Raw genomic sequence first — 20,241 nt, 5'->3', positions numbered from 1 at the left:
TGAACAATGTACGAAGGGGGTTTCTTCCGGGAGAACTTATGGAAAATTGGTATATATTTACGTATTACAAAGGTGAAGAAAATCCAGAAAACTTTACGTTTTCAGCCCGTTTGCAATTAATTATTAGTGTCATTAGGTCAGGGCAAATTTAAATTAAGGCGCCCCATGTAGTATTGATTAAAGAAATTTGCAGAATATATAAGACAGTAAAATACACTGCTGTATGCTTAGGATAACAACCTATAACGATTTTTGAGTACTGAATTATAAACATTTCAATATATGAATTAACGAGGCCTTCATCTACTATACAATTAAATACTATTGTATGCAATATGCTATTCTCTCTTCAAAGCGAAATCTTACAAATTGTTAAATATAGTACGATATACAGTAGAGCCTCGATTATCCGACCTAATTGGGGCTGGTGTTGGTCGAATAATTGAAAGAGCGGATAACTGAAAAGTATGAAAAAATCCGTTATTAATGTAGTATATTATTATATCCCATGTAATTAGTATATTAGTATATCGCTATTAACCTACTTTGCGTTGAATTTTCATCGATGTTAAGCCTAACAACAATTTTTTAAAATAATAATCATCGGTATTGTATCGTTAAAAATTAGAAAGTTAAGCCTCGTTAAATACTGGCTCCCTTTCATGGTCGATCCAGTGTTGCCAGCTAAAACACGTAAAAATAATATTAAAGTAGCCAAGACATGGCCAAATATTGTAGCGCCACATTGCTAGCAGACATTTGAAATTTGCGACTAGGACGGTTGGTTAATCGAGGGGTCGGTTGATAGGGGGTCGGATAATCGAGGTTCTATTGTATAATATAATAAGATAAGGAAATGCAACACAACGGAAACTAACAAGAGGAAACTAACAACATCCTGGTAGAACGTCCATGGTGGAGTGTAGGCACGCAAGGTAAATTTTTCAGAACTTTACGTGGCTAGTCCATATTTTCTGTTCAGGAACTACGTTAATTTACATCAGATTTTGTATCATTAAATTCANATTACTTGTAGTTATGATAGCAGAGAAACTTTCAATTAACGAGTTGTTTAATTTGGGATATTCATTTTGTTTTTAACTTAAATCTGATGATAAAATTATGTTTATATTAAAAGCATTCTTTAAATAAAGGGTTACTGGATTTTTAATCATTTAGTGGCATATTTTGTGCATATGTAATCACTTTAAATGAAGTCTTTGACTTTGATGCATTCATTTTTTGTACAATTCTACTTTGGTTCGTTCACATTTATAACCAATCTTCATTTTTATAATTTCACATCATACTTTAAAGCAGTGGTTCCTAAAGCGGGTGTTATTGCTGCCCCTGTGGGTGGGCAGTAAATCTAGGAGATGAAGAAAAGCATATGGACAGCAGGGAGCACTGGAGGTGCTGAACGATAACCATAGGCGAGGGTTGAAATCACTGACCACCTTTCCCTTTCCTCTGTTAAAACAGGTAAGAAAGAACATTCTATTTAATGGTTTTCAGATGTGGAGAACAACATAAGGTAAGCGTGAGGTTCATAAAAAAGATTTTCTAAGACTTCAAAGCCTTTCTCACACAAGGGAAAATGGGTTAGGGTGTTTAGTATAAGTTTATGGAACAAGAGAATGATGGCTTGAGAAAGNTTATGTTTCCTACAGTACACTAAATTAATAAAAAAATTAAAGGCATTGTCATTACTTTCAACGAAAATACATTGAAAACCAAAAATTATATATCAATAAGATTAATTTATTTTTTATAGAAACGAAACACTTGAACAATGTACGAAGGGGGTTTCTTCCGGGAGGACTTATGGAAAATTGGTATATATTTACGTATTACAAAGGTGAAGAAAATCCAGAAAACTTTACGTTTTCAGCCCGTTTGCAATTAATTATTAGTGACATTGGGTCTGGGCAAATTTAAATTATAGCGCCCCGTGTAGTATTTTTTATAGAAACGAAACACATGAACAATCTACGATGGGGGTTTCTTCCGGGAGGACTTATGGAAAATTGATATACATTTACGCATTACAAAGGTGAAGAAAATCCAGAAAACTTTACGTTTTCTGCTTGTTTGCAATTAAGTATTAATGACATTGGGTCTGGGCAAATTTAAATTATAGCGCCCCGTGTAGTATTGATTAAAGAAATTTGCAAAATATATAAAACAGTAAAATACACTGCTGTATGCCCAAAATAACAACCTATAACGACTTTTGAGTACTGAATTATAAACATTTCAATATATCAATTAACGAGGCCTTCATCTACTATACAATTAAATACTATTGTGTGCAATATGCTATTTTCTCTTTAATGCGAAATCTTACAAATTGTTAAATATAGTATGATATATGATATAATAAGATAAGTAAATGCAACACAGCGGAAACTAAAAAGAGGAAACTAACAACATCCTGGTGGAACGTCCATGGTGGAGTGTAGGCACGCAAGGTAAATTTTTCAGAACTTTACGTGGCTACTCCATATTTTCTGTTCAGGAACTACGTTAATTTACGTCAGATTTTGTATCATTAAATTCAACCTATCGGTACCATTGGCGGAAAAACAGACTTTGGTCTGTCCAAAACCGTTTATACTTTTGAGAGTTCCGAAGAAAGTAAACGTTGCTTTTGTTACCTGAAATTCAAAATTCTTGTTAATTTAAAAACTTTTAATTATGTAAGTGTTTTTTACGAAAATAATATTTTACCCTGAAGGCAAATTCCTTAGTTATTATAAAATCCATGACTTCTACTCCCAGTTGTCTCGATCCCAATCTCTTAAGAAAGCACAAAAGCTGTAAGTAATGATAATAATTGTTTGGTGTATCAGATGTGATCAACAATTAACAATACTGTCAAATAAAACAAAAGTTATTTTTGAATTATTACTTACTCACCCGCATTTTATCGATGAGTGGAAAATTCAACGAGTCAAAATACCTCGTTCCTTCCAGATATTTCTTAGACTAATCACAATGAAATAAAATTTTATAACTGATTTCCTATTTAACATATTTTTAAACTTCTAAATAAAACAGATAAACACCAACTTGTACTTTTGAAATAAAAATTTAAAAATTTTTATTTTTCAACATTTCAAAATCTCCGAAACTACTTACCGATGTGCATATAATCGAAGCAGTTACACAAAGCGTGATCATGGCGACAACTGATACAACCAAAGGAAGATAGAAAGCGAACTTCCCCTCCGTAGACGTGTGAATAATAATGATAACAGTAGTAGCTATGCAACTAATGAAGAATACATAGCAGATAGAAAAGAATATTCATTAGNTAAGATTTGTGACATGACTCTTAGAGGGAAGCAAGACTGGATATCGTTGTGTTTCAGGAATATTGGCATTCTTTATCCGACCTCCCACGCGGATAACACCTACAGCATCGAAGAAGGGAGTCAACTGAATTATTCCACTGTGAACTCTTAGCTCCTTGCCTAATCTTAAACAAGACATCTCCTCACTAAAATATGATTGTTGTACAGACTTAATTATTGACATAATGGCTGTCTTTAGTTCACTAGTAGTTAGAAAACCATTTAAACGTTTTTTTGGAGGGTTACAGCAATTATGCAGGAACGTCAAACATAATGATACGACGCTATATAATCTGGACCATGAAGAAAACCTTTCAAATATTCCATCTTCTTCAACTTCACAGGTAGCTGTCGTGTATGTCTTCTTCTCCCCAAGGTATATCTTCTCATCATCAACAGATTTTTCATTTTCAGACCAAATTTCAGGATTAATCTGTCTTAACCAATCTGGTCCTTGGAACCAAATCTCACAGTTAACTAATTCAGAAGGAAGAAATCCTCTTGTTGCACAGCCCGGACAGTATTGTCTGAGTGGTTTGGCGTGTCGACATTAATAAAGTTTGTTTTAGATGTGCCATTCTTGTGAGTGCTTGTGTAAAGTCCATTTTCATCGTAAACAAAGTATTTGTTAACTTTTACTGTATAATAAGGTCAAAATATAAAAAAAAATTAAAATGCATGACAAAACTAAAATAAAATTTATTGGTTTAATAATTTATGATTAGTAAAGATGTAAAAACTTATTTTTTCCCATTTACACACAAGAAAACTTTACGTAATGTAATGTTTTGTATATGGTTTTGATGTGTATCAATATCAAATGGAAATTTTTTTTATATAAATTATTTATTTATATATATATATAAGTCTTATATGTATATTAACTATAAAAATGTTTAAAAAATTCATAAATTTATAATGCACAATGTAGAAAATACAAATTTCTAACATTTACAAAAAAGATTCCCTCAGGCCTGATGGGACTCATAAGTCCCAAACATATTTTGTTCTCATACAGCTTGCATACCATTAATTCTACAAACATAATACATTAAAATCAAACTACACATATCTAGAATACATATTAAAAAATACAAAGACATTTAACTTGAAAACAATAGGTAGAATTTGGCAACAAAGAAAGCAATATCAGCTACTACCATTCAAACAACACACTATGTAAAACTTTTTCCAACAAAACTAAAACAGGAACAGTTTGAAAGTTACTACCCAATAGAAGAGAAAAAAAAAACACTTTATACAATGATAAAATGTAAGACCCAAAAACCTATAATGCATACACTATAAAATAAAAAATATCAAAGATAGTGCGACTAGAAAGTCCCGTCAGGCAATAAAAGGTTTAAACTGATTAAAAAAAGTACTGTATTAAACACTACGGATACCTTAGGAATTGAAATATTCCGGCAAAACACGCAAACAGTGCCAAAAAGGCAGCCAGACAGCTCATTATAATTGGGACGCTGTCACCATTTCCAAAAAAGTGTAAAATTTTGGCATTCTTCTCGTACACGGTCGTCCGATAAACTAGAAGAAATCTCATGTTTTGAATTCAATTATTTCGGAGACATATAATAATACAATTTTAAAAAAAATACCTCAAATGCATTTTTCTTTCCCGTTAGAATATCCTTTCTCATAACCGGTGGCACATCTGCAGACGTGATGAGATACTTCCGGATTACTGGAGTACATACATTCCGTATGAGCGTCATTTACTAAACACTGTTCTTTAAATTTGCAGATTTCTCCGAGGTTTGAAACTATGTGAAAGTAAGTTTTAATTCTTAATATTTGATTTAAAAAATGCAGCAAATAACTAAAGTTTGCTTTAAAATGAGAAAAAGACAACTGTCTTTACATAAATCTACAAAACAGCCAAGTTAATTTTGATAGCAACACTTATATCTTATATATGACAGTTATTAAACCGACCCTACTCGGACCTGTTATGATGGACATGTTTCAATGAAACTTCGTATATGTGCTATTCACACCATGGGGAATAAATCTCTGGGAAAGAAAAATTAGTTCAAATTTTCACCAATAGACAAAAATATGGCACTTCAAGAACAAGTAATGTTGTAATGTTATGCAAGTTACTGTAGAAAACGAGTTTCATTAATGTATATCCATTATAACTGGGTTCTGATAAGGATTAATTTAATTATAACCATCCTGTAGATAATATATATTATTATTAAAGAGGAACAAACGTGTTTTTAATGCTCTTATTGATGGCCAGATTACATAGATAGTAAAGGCATCCACCTACTTTATGGAAACCTAGGTCGAATCCTGAAACTTTTACAGATATTTTGACCTGGATACATTGAATCTCATCGCTATCCCCCTATATATCCCATTACGGGCCTAGTCGGACCCGTAATAATCATAAAAAAGCTCTAGTATCTGTAGGATGAAAAGTCCTACATTATACTATACATACTATACTAACATTACATTATACTATATTCTGTTTCTATAGCTCAATGGCATCATCCTCTAGCATTTAATAATATTATCATACAATTTGTGTAAGTCAATATAACGCAATTATAAAATATGTATATTTTTTGAAATTATTACATTATTAGGTACTGTACATAAATTTTGTATTCAATCATTTATTAACAAATAATCGGGTACAGAATAAAAGGAAAAGTGACAGAATTTTCATAAACTTGTGAGGCTGGGACATTACCCCCTGATGAGAAGCTGGCTGTCGAGTCAAGGCCAATAAATCGGTAACTTATTTCGCAAACAAGACTGGGGTGGCAAAGGAACGTGGTGTGAGATGATTTAATTGTTGCATTCCCAGACCAAATTGACACATCCCTGATCGTAGATCATGAATGGTGGGGGAGAAATTGATTGCTGGGGAGAGTTTGATAGTCATCTTACGCAGAGTTCAAAGCAGGAGTTTGCGGACCCTCTTTCAGAGGTGGTGGTGGTTGGGACTAATTGGATCCAGCTGCACCTTCTCTGAGTCAGGAAAACACATTACACTTGAATTTACAGGACTGTCACCTGGGGAAGGGCTTGACCCGACTCCGGGGGAAGGATGCCCAGATGGGGATTTTTGTAGGTGTTCGGCGATCCCACGACCTTTATCGTGTCCCTAGACCAATGACATTACAGGGGACCACCTTTTGGACCAACCAAAACCTTGGGATTTCGGGTGAAAATAATATAAAAGCCCTGGATTCCAAGGACACGACGAGGTTGTGATCGAGAATGTCTATCCTTGTGGATAGATGCATTGTGGATACTCCAACGAAGAACAAAGGAGAAGCCCCAAAGACTGAGCGCAGGGACAACAAGGGACTTAATTTCCTGATGATGTTCTCTCCACTCCGGAACTTTCCGCATCCAAATCTCAGAGTATCTCTGAAAGGACGGATGTACGCTTGCTGGCTGGTGCAAACATTCCAGATCATTCGAAACAAACTTTCCTCAAAAGAACTTCAGTACATACTTTAGCCTTGTTTGTAAGCATGATGTCTTTGTTAAAATAAATGCGTAAATTTAGTCACTTTGGTCTCCGTGTGGATCTCTTTGCATCCAGCAAAGCACTACCTCCATATATAAAAAAACCTTTCTTGCATCATTCTGACAAATCATGGTCAAAGCAGGAGTCGTAACCTTTCACCTTGAGATCAACCTTAAGGCGAGTAGTGTTGGGCCAACCCTACAAACTATCAGTGCCACATGACAATAATTTGTCTGAGTTAGAACTGATTTTTGTTGTCTCTGCTTATGAAACTGTTGCCAATACAGCACTTCTAGCCAGGGTCATCAAAGGAAAAGCTGCAGAATTTCCTCAGGCTCAGAAAAAACTTAAGGACCCTTAGTGTTCCTACACCTATAAATTAATGTAATTTTTAATAACAAAAAAAAAAAATCTTTTAAGACTAATTTATTATTCCTGTATACTGTACTGCTGTAGTCATAAAATTTTTGAGCTCATTTCCTGAAATAGTAAATAAAAAAATCCCTCTAACCACGACAACCTTCGTCTCCCATTAGTCCGAGTTAGCGGAGATTGATACTTGATATAAAACTCAACAAGTCTGAATCCAAAGTTCATATATTTTAACAGTTTTAAATAGAAATCATTGATGAAATAGATGTTTGAGGCTTAACAGGAGGCGATTAAGACCTCAACCTATCATTCTGAGGACCCAGGACAGTGTCTGGTGGGAGAAACTGCAGGAATGTTTAGGTAATTGTTTCACCCCAGGTAATTGTTTCATCCCTTGTCACATGGTCATTCCACTGCAGGCTCAATCAAACCCACAATGGGTATGAAAAAAAAACGACCCTCTTAGTGCATGAATAAAACAAAAAAACAACTAAACTTTAAGTAAATATTATGCATTTTTATAGTAAATTTTCTAATTATTTAGTTAATTTATTTCTGTTTAAGATATTTTCTCTCATATAATAGTGATTTGTTTTTTTGGTGCATCCGAAACATCACAAAAAAGTAATGATGCATACAACTATAATGTAATAATTACAGTTAAAGAGTGTTTGCAAAACAGGATATGTATTTTAATTAGTTAATAGTTTAAATAGTTAAGTTAAAAAGAAAAGAATGATTTATAATTACAATAAAGGTAGTATATTTACAAAGATATGAGATGTCACAATTATGAAAAAATATTAGTCTGATATATTCTATACAATACAGCAGAGATACCAAAAGGCAAATGTATGCATGGTGTAGAAGTAAGAAGTGGCAACTGAAATCGCTTAATTTTCTATTGGCTATTAATATTAACAGCCAATAGAAAATTAACATAGTTATCCAAACAAAAAGTAATTTATACTACAAGCTGCTCCTTGATTTTCTATGGTGCACGAGTAAACAGTGATGTAGACATCCGAGATGGATAAAGTTGATTGCCAAATCTTTTTGTTGTATCTTTAAATTATTTTCTTAATTCTCTTAGTGCTCACAGGGCAAAAAAGAATAAAAACCTCCAAATAAGAACAAAATGAACCAATTACTAACTATTGTAAACAGAATTTGTTAAAGATAAATCCAAGCAAATCAAAGGTTATGATATTTCAAATGGTTGAAAATGCAGTAATTGGAAAGGAATTTTTACTTAAATGAAATACTGTTGGAAATTACGAATAAATTTAAATATTCGGGTGTTAAATTCTCTCTAAACTATATGCCAAGAGGCCCAATAATTTTTCAAGAGGGCCTCTTGGCAAATAGTGATGCATATGGTACCTAAGCAGATATACAATATAAAATTTCAGCATAACCAAATCTGTTTTCCAAGAGTATTCAATTTCGCTGAAGTTATTTTTATGCTAACTTCAAGCATAAATATTTGCCATAGTTAGAACAATTTCGAGAAATTTTAAAAGTTAAGAAAGAAATGTTATGCATATTTCAAGATGGTTATAGTAGATATAAGGAAGCTCTTAAAGATGGCTGAAAAGAAAACAAATAGAACTAAATGAGAGCATTAATATATACAAGTTTCATTAAAATTGAACTTTTATTGGGGAACTTAGACTCCACATAAATAACAGTTTGAATAAGAATTTGAGACTGGGTTGGGACAAAATTAATATTTTCAAAATTCAATTTAAATAAAGATATTCAAAATGGATTCTTAAAAATTGCAATTATTAATTCAACTTTCCTTAAGTCTGTAAATAATCTGACGTAAAGTTTAGCTGTAATTCAATGTTTTTCAGGATATCAAACAAACAAAAATATAATAAGATGCAATGCACTGAATTACAGGTTAAGAGATGAGACTCTTTCAAGCAGATGATGGGGTAGATCTGTGTTTCTCAACCGGGGCGATATTGCCCCCACGTGGGCGTTTTTCCATGTTGAGGATGCAATTAGTAACAATTTATATTTTGGGGGACAAAAAACAATTTTTTGAACAATATAGTAAAACATTATATTAAGAATAATTGGATATTTTATTTGTTATATCGTACAATAATTAAACAAACAATATTATACTAGTCACTAGTCTATTCGATGCAGTACGAATTTAGCGTTAGCCTTGGCCCTCGGCATCGGAATTTTGAAGTGAAGGGGCGATACTACGTAACAGTTTTATTGAAGGGGGCAATGATTCGTCAGAGGCTGAGAAACACTGGGGTAGATGAAGGTGTTTGGGACTGATTTATGAATTTATCTGATTTCACTTTTAGGACTGTACACAAATGTCTACCTACAAATAAAATTAATTTTACTGGGTAATATAAGAAAATAATATTGTTAATCTAGTTGTTAATCCAGAAAATTGGTTTTATTCTGTAAATTAATTTTTAATTTTAAAAATTTAATTATTTGTAGATGTGCATCTTGGAAACAAATTCTAACACAGTAGTAGCCTTCCCAGCATTAGAATTGTGTTAGAATTTGAGCCAAAGATGCATAACATCTACTCTAAAATTGCCAGAGATATAAAATGTTAAATCACTTGTAGTTATGACAGCAGAGAAACTTTCAATCAATGAGTTGTTTAATTTGGGATATTCATTTTGTTTTTAACTTAAATCTGATGATAAAATTATGTTTATATTAAAAGCGTTCTTAAAATAAAGTGTTACTGGATTTTTAATCATTTAGTGGCATGTTTTGTGCGGATGTAATCTTTGATTTTGATGCACTCATTTTTGATTCATTCACATTTTTAATTAATCTTCATTTTTATAATTTCACATGATACCTTAAAGCAGTGGTTCCCAAAATGGATGTTATTGCTGCCCCTGTGGGTGGTCAGTAAATCTAGGAGATGAAGAAAAGCATATGGGCAGCAGGGAGCACTGGAGGTGCTGAACGATAACCATAGGCGAGGGTTGAAATCATTGACAACCTTTCCCTTTCCTCTGTTAAAACAGGTAAGAAGGAACATTCCATTTAATGGTTTCCAGATGTGGAGAATAGCATATGGTAAGTGTGAGGTTCATAGAAAAGTTTTTCTAAGACTTCAAAGCCTTTCTCACACAAGGGAAAATGGGTTAGGGGTGTTTAGTATAAGTTTATGGAACAAGATGGCTTGAAAAAGTTTGGATATCATTGACTTAAAGAATATAAGAATTACTATATAAGAAATATATGGGAATTGAATAAGTTATCTGGAAAATCTGAAAATTGTCTGGAAAAACTTGGAAATTCTCTCCAAGATTGTCTAGATAACCTGGATCGTTATCATTCATAATTATAAAGATTAATATTAAAATTTGAAAACATAATTAAATAAGATTTTCGATATCAGCTACTATTAATTAATATTTGTGATTTATCTGGCTCTACAAATTAATGTTCTATTTAAACATAATTAGTGGTTTATGTAGTTTCCATATAAATAAAGCATTTTGAAAAATGTAATTGTCTTTATTATTTAATTCACCTAATGTAATTATTCTGATGTCTTAAAGAAAAGTTGAGTGTTGAACAGACCTTTTAACCATTAAAAATGAGGAAACATTTATCTAATCATTAAATAAATTCCAGTAAAAAACAAGCTACAAATATATTCAACTGTCTTTTATAATATTTATATTAAAACAAATTGTAACTTTTTAAAACTTTCTTGTTCATTAAGTTTTACTTGAAGTGATATAAGGTGTAGTTTTGTTTCTATTTAGAATCATATTAAACAAATCGATNTTTAATAATTAAAGAGTGTTTGCAAAACAGGATATAAATTTTAATTAGTTAACTATTTAAACTATTAACTAATTAAATTAAAGAGAAAAGAATGATGTATAATTACAATAAAGCTAGTTTATTTACAAAGATATGAAATGTCAGAATTAAAAAAAATATTAGTCTTATATATTCTGTACAATACAGCAGAGATACCAAATGGCAAATGTATGCATGGTGTGGAAGTAAGAAGTGGCAACTGAAATCGCAATGCAAGCTTCTCCTTAATTTTCTATGGTGCATGAGTAAACAGTGATGTAGATATCCGAGATGGATAAAGTTGATTGCCAAATCCTTTTGTTGTATCTTTAAATTACTTTCTTATTTCTCTTAGTGTTCACAGGGCAAAAAAAAAAAAAATAAAAACCTCCAAATAAAGTGGCATTTCAAAAACAAAATGAACCAATTACTAATTATTGTAAACAGAATTTGTTAAAGATAAATCCACGCAAGTCAAAGGTTATGATATTTCAAAATGGTGGAAAATGCGGTAATTGAAAAGGAATTTTTACTTAAATGAAATACTGCTGGAAATTACGAATAAATTTAAATATTTGGGTGTTAAATTCTCTCTAAACTATAAGCCAAGAGGCCCAATAATTTTTCAAGAGGGCCTCTTGGCAAATAGTAATGCATATGGTACCTAAGCAGATATACAATATAAAATTTCAGCATAACCAAATCTGTTTTCCAAGAGTATTCAATTTCACTGCAGTAATTTTGATGCTAACTTCAAGTATAAATATTTGCCATAGAACAATTTCGAGAAATTTTAAAAGTTAAGAAAGAAATGTTATGCATATTTCAAGATGGTTATAGTAGATATAAGGAAGCTCTTAAAGATGGCTGAAAAAAAAAAACAAATAGAACTAAATGAGAGCATTAATATATACAAGTTTCATTAAAATTGAACTTTTATTGCGGAACTCAGACTCCACATAAATAACAGTTTGAACAAGAATTTGAGACTGGGTTGAAACAAAGATAATATTTTCAAAATTCAATTTAAATAAAAATATTCAAAATGGATTCTTAAAAATTGCAATTATTAATTCAACTTTTCTTAAGGTATAGTCTGTAAATAATCTGACGTAAAGTTTAGCTTTAATTCAATTTTTTTCAGGATATCAAACAAACAAAAATGAAATGAGATGCAATGCATTGAAGTACAAGTTAAGAAATGAGACTCTTTCAAGCAGATGATGGGGTAGATCAGTGTTTCTCAACTGGGGCGATATCGCCCCCACATGGGCGTTTTTCCATGTTGAGGGGCGATTAGTGCAAATTTACATTTTGGGGGGCAAAAAACAATTTTCTGAACGATATAGTATAACATTATATTAAGAATAATTGGATATTTTATTTGTTATATCGTACAATAATGAAACAAATAACATTATACTAGTCACTAGTCTATTCGATGCAGTACGAATTTAGCGTTAGCCTTGGCCCTCGGCATCGGAATTTTGAAGTGAAGGGGCGATACTACGTAACAGTTTTATTGAAGGGGGCGACGATTCGTTAGAGGCTAAGAAAGACTGGGGTAGATGGTGTTTGGGACTAATTTATGAATTTATCTGATTTCACTTTTAGGACTGTACACAAATGTCTACCTACAAATAAAATTAATTTTACTGGGTAATATAAGAAAATAATATTGTTAATCTAGTTGTTAATCCAGAAAATTGGTTTTATTCTGTAAATTAATTTTTAATTTTAAAAATTTAATTATTTGTAGATGTGCATCTTGGAAACAAATTCTAACACAGTAGTAGCCTTCCCAGCATTAGAATTGTGTTAGAATTTGAGCCAAAGATGCATAACATCTACTCTAAAATTGCCAGAGATATAAAATGTTAAATCACTTGTAGTTATGACAGCAGAGAAACTTTCAATCAATGAGTTGTTTAATTTGGGATATTCATTTTGTTTTTAACTTAAATCTGATGATAAAATTATGTTTATATTAAAAGCGTTCTTAAAATAAAGTGTTACTGGATTTTTAATCATTTAGTGGCATGTTTTGTGCGGATGTAATCTTTGATTTTGATGCACTCATTTTTGATTCATTCACATTTTTAATTAATCTTCATTTTTATAATTTCACATGATACCTTAAAGCAGTGGTTCCCAAAATGGATGTTATTGCTGCCCCTGTGGGTGGTCAGTAAATCTAGGAGATGAAGAAAAGCATATGGGCAGCAGGGAGCACTGGAGGTGCTGAACGATAACCATAGGCGAGGGTTGAAATCATTGACAACCTTTCCCTTTCCTCTGTTAAAACAGGTAAGAAGGAACATTCCATTTAATGGTTTCCAGATGTGGAGAATAGCATATGGTAAGTGTGAGGTTCATAGAAAAGTTTTTCTAAGACTTCAAAGCCTTTCTCACACAAGGGAAAATGGGTTAGGGGTGTTTAGTATAAGTTTATGGAACAAGATGGCTTGAAAAAGTTTGGATATCATTGACTTAAAGAATATAAGAATTACTATATAAGAAATATATGGGAATTGAATAAGTTATCTGGAAAATCTGAAAATTGTCTGGAAAAACTTGGAAATTCTCTCCAAGATTGTCTAGATAACCTGGATCGTTATCATTCATAATTATAAAGATTAATATTAAAATTTGAAAACATAATTAAATAAGATTTTCGATATCAGCTACTATTAATTAATATTTGTGATTTATCTGGCTCTACAAATTAATGTTCTATTTAAACATAATTAGTGGTTTATGTAGTTTCCATATAAATAAAGCATTTTGAAAAATGTAATTGTCTTTATTATTTAATTCACCTAATGTAATTATTCTGATGTCTTAAAGAAAAGTTGAGTGTTGAACAGACCTTTTAACCATTAAAAATGAGGAAAAATTTATCTAATCATTAAATAAATTCCAATAAAAAACAAGCTACAAAATATATTCAACTGTCTTTTATAATATTTATATTAAAACAAATTGTAACTTTTTAAAACTTTCTTGTTCATTAAAGTTTACTTGAAGTGATATAAGGTGTAGTTTTGTTTCTATTTAGAATCATATTAAACAAATCGATTTATTGATCATCACTAATGAATAAATCAATTTTTTAAATATTATCATTATTCAGTGTAAATTTTATTTATCACTTACTTGGTGCACAAATTTTCTGATTTTCAATTAACGTATCGTTCTCGGAACAACTGCATTCGGATTCTTTGCATACCACATCTACACCCGTAACATTTAAGCAGTCCTCCAGTGTTGTACAAGGAATATCTAAATAGAAAAAAATTCTATGTCAGTATTATAACTAATATTTGTATATTTTTTATTAATTTCTTTAACGAATCATTAGATGTTAATACTCAACTGACAGAGCTAGATTAATTATCATATTAGAACTTAGCAAATGAATTATACATATATTAATCCAAATTATGTAATATTTAATTAATTAATGAAGGTTTAGACCGATTGTTAATTTGGATACACAATATATCATTTGAGCTGTTGGAGAATTGGTGAGAGCTATTTTGCTGATATTTTGGCATCTAAACTTTATACTTTTTTTTTAATCGGGAACCTTTTGCCATCTTTCAGGGAGCTTCATAATACCTCATTTAATTGACAAAAAAACTTCAAAGTGCTGTTTTACGTTATCATTGGAAATGAAGCACTGTTCATTTAAAGACTTTTGAAGGGAGTAAAACAAGTTGTAATCAGAAAGGGCAAGGTTGGGTGAATATGGAAGATGAGGTACGATATCCAGCCAAGCTCCAACAATTTTTGCCAGGTTTGNAAAAAAATTCGGGAGTAATTTCTGTATGTATGGATGTTTGCGTGGGGAGGCACGATTTTGTTCACCCCATTTGAAACTTAATAACTTCTGAGCTTTTTGTCAAAAATTCCTGAAATTATGCTTAGAGGTTCGTTTATAGCATCGATCCCCCTAGAATGAGGCTATTAAATTTTGGTGGTTAAAGGTCGAGGGAGTGGGGGAGATAATGGGGGTCATGTGTATTTCCAGTAGGGTTGGACTTAATGACGATTTTACTCATTATTAGCATTTAAATTTTTTATAAAACTCATCCCTACCCTTAAAATTAAGCATTCTGTAATTTTATAATGGTACAAAATATGATAACAGATGGCGCCATCAAAATTTTAAATGTTGCCTGAAAACCTGTAAAATTAAACTGTTAATTTTATTCATTGATGTACAGTAGACTGTCACAATTCCAGAGTATTAATCGGAGTTTAACAATTCAGAAGTGCCTAACAATGCAAAATAATATGAATTATCACAAATTTAATTACTTAGGCTTTATCACATTAACCTTTTTGAAAACTAACTTCAGGTTACATCAACATTAAATTAAATTTTTATTTGAACATTCTATACTAAAATAACTTTCAAATACAGTGGAACCTCGCATAATGAGCAAAACAAATTGTAAAAAGATGACTCGCATAACGAGTGACCAGGAGAGGGGAAGTCCCGGAATTTGCGCATGCTCCTTTGGTCTGTGTTTAGCACTCCTTCCGCTAGCATCTTACTGTCACATGTGATCACACATTTTTCTAAACTTGTGTTCACATGTATTACATATAAACATGAACAACCATAGCCCATTATATAATAAACATGCCAAATTAATGCCGAATTCTTCGGCTATGTAAAGGTTATAATTAAATATTAGAAATTTATTAATTTGACTTGGAATCATTCTCAATATTCCAATTGCCATTGTCAAACATCTAGGCTTATAAAATAGCAGCGCTTAACATTCGACTGCATGAAAACTTCGTCTCAACCTGCAGTATTTAATTATCGCCTTTACATAACCCAAGAATTTGACATATCTTTTGGCGTGACATATCAGACATATTTTTTTTTTTTTTGCAAATCAAATTTACATTTCAGGTTGGTTCATTCCATGCTAGGAGAAGATAGGAAGCTGATTGAAGCATGCTCCTTATCAACGCATTAATTTATTCAGATAAACGTTATACGTAAAATATTTGAGTATTTTTTTCGGCATGGAACGCATTATCGTATTTTACATTAATTTGTATAGAAAAACTGTTTCGCTTAATGAGTGTTTCGCATTACGAATAAGATTCTGGAACGAATTATGCTCGTCAAATGAGGTTCCACTGTACTAAGATACTAACTTTCAAATATTGGGTTGGCCAGTAAGTTCATATGGTTTTTGCTGGTAGATAGTGTTAGACACTTTGAAAAACAATTATTAGTAGCTTTAACCTTGAAAACATGTTTGTTTGACAAGTGACATTTCACCAACACTTGTCAAAATAAGACTTGATGGTTAGTTTTATTTTATGTGTTTGTCAGTATTGGAAGATGAGTGAACAAAACATACATTATCAACATATTATGCTTTTTTATTTTATAAAAGGCAAAAACACGGTGCAAACATGCAAAAGAATATATGAGGTGTATGTAAGCATGCCGTGAAAGAATGTGTTTGTGAGAAGTGGTTTGTAAGTTTTCATTCAAGATGCACCACGATCACGTCGGCCAGTTGAGTTGAAACTCAACTGGCCGACGTGATCGTGGTGCATCTTGAATGAAAACTTACAAACCACTTCTCACAAACACATTCTTTCACGGCATGCTTACATACACCTCATATATTCTTTTGCATGTTTGCACCGTGTTTTTGCCTTTTATAAAATAAAAAAGCATAATATGTTGATAATGTATGTTTTGTTCACTCATCTTCCAATACTGACAAACACATAAAATAAAACTAACCATCAAGTCTTATTTTGACAAGTGTTGGTGAAATGTCACTTGTCAAACAAACATGTTTTCAAGGTTAAAGCTACTAATAATTGTTTTTCAAAGTGTCTAACACTATCTACCAGCAAAAACCATATGAACTTACTGGCCAACCCAATATTTGAAAGTTAGTATCTTAGTACAGTGGAACCTCATTTGACGAGCATAATTCGTTCCAGAATCTTATTCGTAATGCGAAACACTCATTAAGCGAAACAGTTTTTCTATACAAATTAATGTAAAATACGATAATGCGTTCCATGCCGAAAAAAATACTCAAATATTTTACGTATAACGTTTATCTGAATAAATTAATGCGTTGATAAGGAGCATGCTTCAATCAGCTTCCTATCTTCTCCTAGCATGGAATGAACCAACCTGAAATGTAAATTTGATTTGCAAAAAAAAAAAAAAATATGTCTGATATGTCACGCCAAAAGATATGTCAAATTCTTGGGTTATGTAAAGGCGATAATTAAATACTGCAGGTTGAGACGAAGTTTTCATGCAGTCGAATGTTAAGCGCTGCTATTTTATAAGCCTAGATGTTTGACAATGGCAATTGGAATATTGAGAATGATTCCAAGTCAAATTAATAAATTTCTAATATTTAATTATAACCTTTACATAGCCGAAGAATTCGGCATTAATTTGGCATGTTTATTATATAATGGGCTATGGTTGTTCATGTTTATATGTAATACATGTGAACACAAGTTTAGAAAAATGTGTGATCACATGTGACAGTAAGATGCTAGCGGAAGGAGTGCTAAACACAGACCAAAGGAGCATGCGCAAATTCCGGGACTTCCCCTCTCCTGGTCACTCGTTATGCGAGTCATCTTTTTACAATTTGTTTTGCTCATTATGCGAGGTTCCACTGTATTTGAAAGTTATTTTAGTATAGAATGTTCAAATAAAAATTTAATTTAATGTTGATGTAACCTGAAGTTAGTTTTCAAAAAGGTTAATGTGATAAAGCCTAAGTAATTAAATTTGTGATAATTCATATTATTTTGCATTGTTAGGCACTTCTGAATTGTTAAACTCCGATTAATACTCTGGAATTGTGACAGTCTACTGTACATCAATGAATAAAATTAACAGTTTAATTTTACAGGTTTTCAGGCAACATTTAAAATTTTGATGGCGCCATCTGTTATCATATTTTGTACCATTATAAAATTACAGAATGCTTAATTTTAAGGGTAGGGATGAGTTTTATAAAAAATTTAAATGCTAATAATGAGTAAAATCGTCATTAAGTCCAACCCTACTGGAAATACACATGACCCCCATTATCTCCCCCACTCCCTCGACCTTTAACCACCAAAATTTAATAGCCTCATTCTAGGGGGATCGATGCTATAAACGAACCTCTAAGCATAATTTCAGGAATTTTTGACAAAAAGCTCAGAAGTTATTAAGTTTCAAATGGGGTGAACAAAATCGTGCCTCCCCACGCAAACATCCATACATACAGAAATTACTCCCGAATTTTTTTGCATTTTTTGATGTTTATAGGTGTCCTAAGTTCAAAAATGTAAAAATTGAAGGGGATCAACTTTTGTCAGATCATCACTCTGTTATAACAGCCAGGAAAGCGAAAATATGATTACAACTCAGATTATTAATACATTACATTTATATTTAGAATTAACAATTATGAGCCAGAGTAAGATGGGAATCAGTTTGCATTTAAGTACACTAACATTTTTGTTAATTTGTTAACTTTTGACTATCAACGTCGGGTTGCAAATATCAGAGAAACTTTTAAATTGCTGTGAAGAATGAGCAATGGGCAAAGCCTTATTAGGGACTATACGTGCATAAAATACACAATCATCACATAATTAAAGTTACAATATAATAAGATATCTTTTGCTAATACTTTTGGATTGACAACAGACACTATCATTAGAAGAAACTCCCTCATCAGTTTTAAGAACAAAAATAATTGTTAAAAGTTCAAAAATTTTCTAAAAGTTCTAAAAGTCTTATTTCGTAATTTAAAACTGTGCAAAAAAGCAAATTAAAAAAAAAAATCAATGATATGCTTTTACAATGCGCAACTGCCAGAGGGATGATTTTAACAAGTTTGCATACTAAAGCAGAGAAGAGATTCAAAATAAAAGTTGACTGCAGCACAACTGTTATATTCCCAAGATGTATAAAAAAAGAACAGATTATGAAGATGCTCTTCTAATTTCTTTTGAGTTTCTTCTATTATACCAAATTTTCAATTGAATAATCATCCTGTGGTTTTTTTTATAAATTAAAAAACTGTCTGAAAGTACTGGCAAAAAGTGTTTTATTTTTTATAACCGGTATAAGATTGTGTGATAAAAACAAAAGCATACACCTTCAGACTTCATACGAGCAACGCTAAGCTGAAACTATTATAATTTTTACAGAGCCTAGCCATTTTATAGCCTCCCATAGCTATGGCACCATGTATATACCTAATACATACTTACAATCGCATCCACAAACAATAACGTTACTCGGAATCGAGTTCTGAGCATAATATAGAGTCCAATGCCGACTCCAACTTATTTATAAAGTTGTAGCTTTATAAATATGTTGAAGTCAGCGTTGGACTCTATATTATGTGCAGAACTCGATTCCGCGCAACGTTACTGTTTGCGGATGCGATTGTAGATATGTATTTGGTATATACCTTATTTATAAAGCTTTATAGCTTTATAAATATAAATGTAACAATAAATATGTTTTGTGTATATGAATTTCTGCTTGGAATATTAACAAAAAATAGAAAAATCTACCACTTCTTCAAACTAATTTAAGTGTATTGTCTTGTTTGAATATTTTTGCTGTAGAAATTAGTAGAAGTTACTTTTAGCTCATTTATCTGCATTTTTACTATATACAAAGCATTTAAAAGTAACTTGTACCCTGAAATTGTATAGTTTGTGTGTAAAAGGATTACAAGACATGCTTCAGATGGTTATTTTAAAAAAATAAATAAATAAAGAGTTTTGTTTAGTATACTTACGACCATTGGTGTGTTTTAAGAAGGCAAAGATGAATACGACGAATAAAATACACACAAATTTTCTACCTAAAACGACCATTTTTTAGACTAATAAACTCTCCTTCCTCATCTGAAAGTTTACTTTAGACAGAATGAAGAATACGCCTAAACGCCACCTGGATTATTTTTTAAACCAAAAATTTTAAAAAATTTATTAAATCGTTTATTTTAAACGTTTTAAATATTTTTTAAAAATGTATTTATTTTATTAGAAATTTATTTATTATTATTTTTTATTTAAAATTTTTTTAAAACGAAATGGTTAACATTTTTTTATTTTGGTTTTCTAGTTGGCTTGCTGGAAGCGTGTTGCGCT

General features: G+C 31.5%; 1 protein-coding gene across 1 annotated transcript; it reads right to left on the bottom strand.

Annotated features, from left to right (window-relative positions):
* Nucleotides 1-4,765: 4,765 nt before the first annotated feature.
* On the bottom strand, nt 4,766-20,025 carry LOC111637346. Its single transcript, XM_023382823.1, has 4 exons — nt 19,887-20,025; nt 14,215-14,340; nt 4,976-5,140; nt 4,766-4,904 (listed from the first exon to the last, which is right to left on the bottom strand). The coding sequence occupies exons 1-3, from the start codon at nt 19,963-19,965 to the stop codon at nt 4,977-4,979; spliced, it is 369 nt and encodes a 122-aa protein (XP_023238591.1). The 5' UTR covers nt 19,966-20,025; the 3' UTR covers nt 4,766-4,904; nt 4,976.
* Between the last annotated feature and the right edge of the window lie 216 nt (nt 20,026-20,241).

Source organism: Centruroides sculpturatus, unplaced genomic scaffold (genome assembly GCF_000671375.1).
Source record: "Centruroides sculpturatus isolate CEXI.00-Female unplaced genomic scaffold, Cexi_2.0 scaffold805, whole genome shotgun sequence".
In the NCBI taxonomy this organism is placed as follows: Eukaryota; Metazoa; Arthropoda; class Arachnida; order Scorpiones; family Buthidae; genus Centruroides; species Centruroides sculpturatus.
Note: the sequence above shows the minus strand (reverse complement) of the source record. Positions and strands in the feature narration are given on the sequence as shown.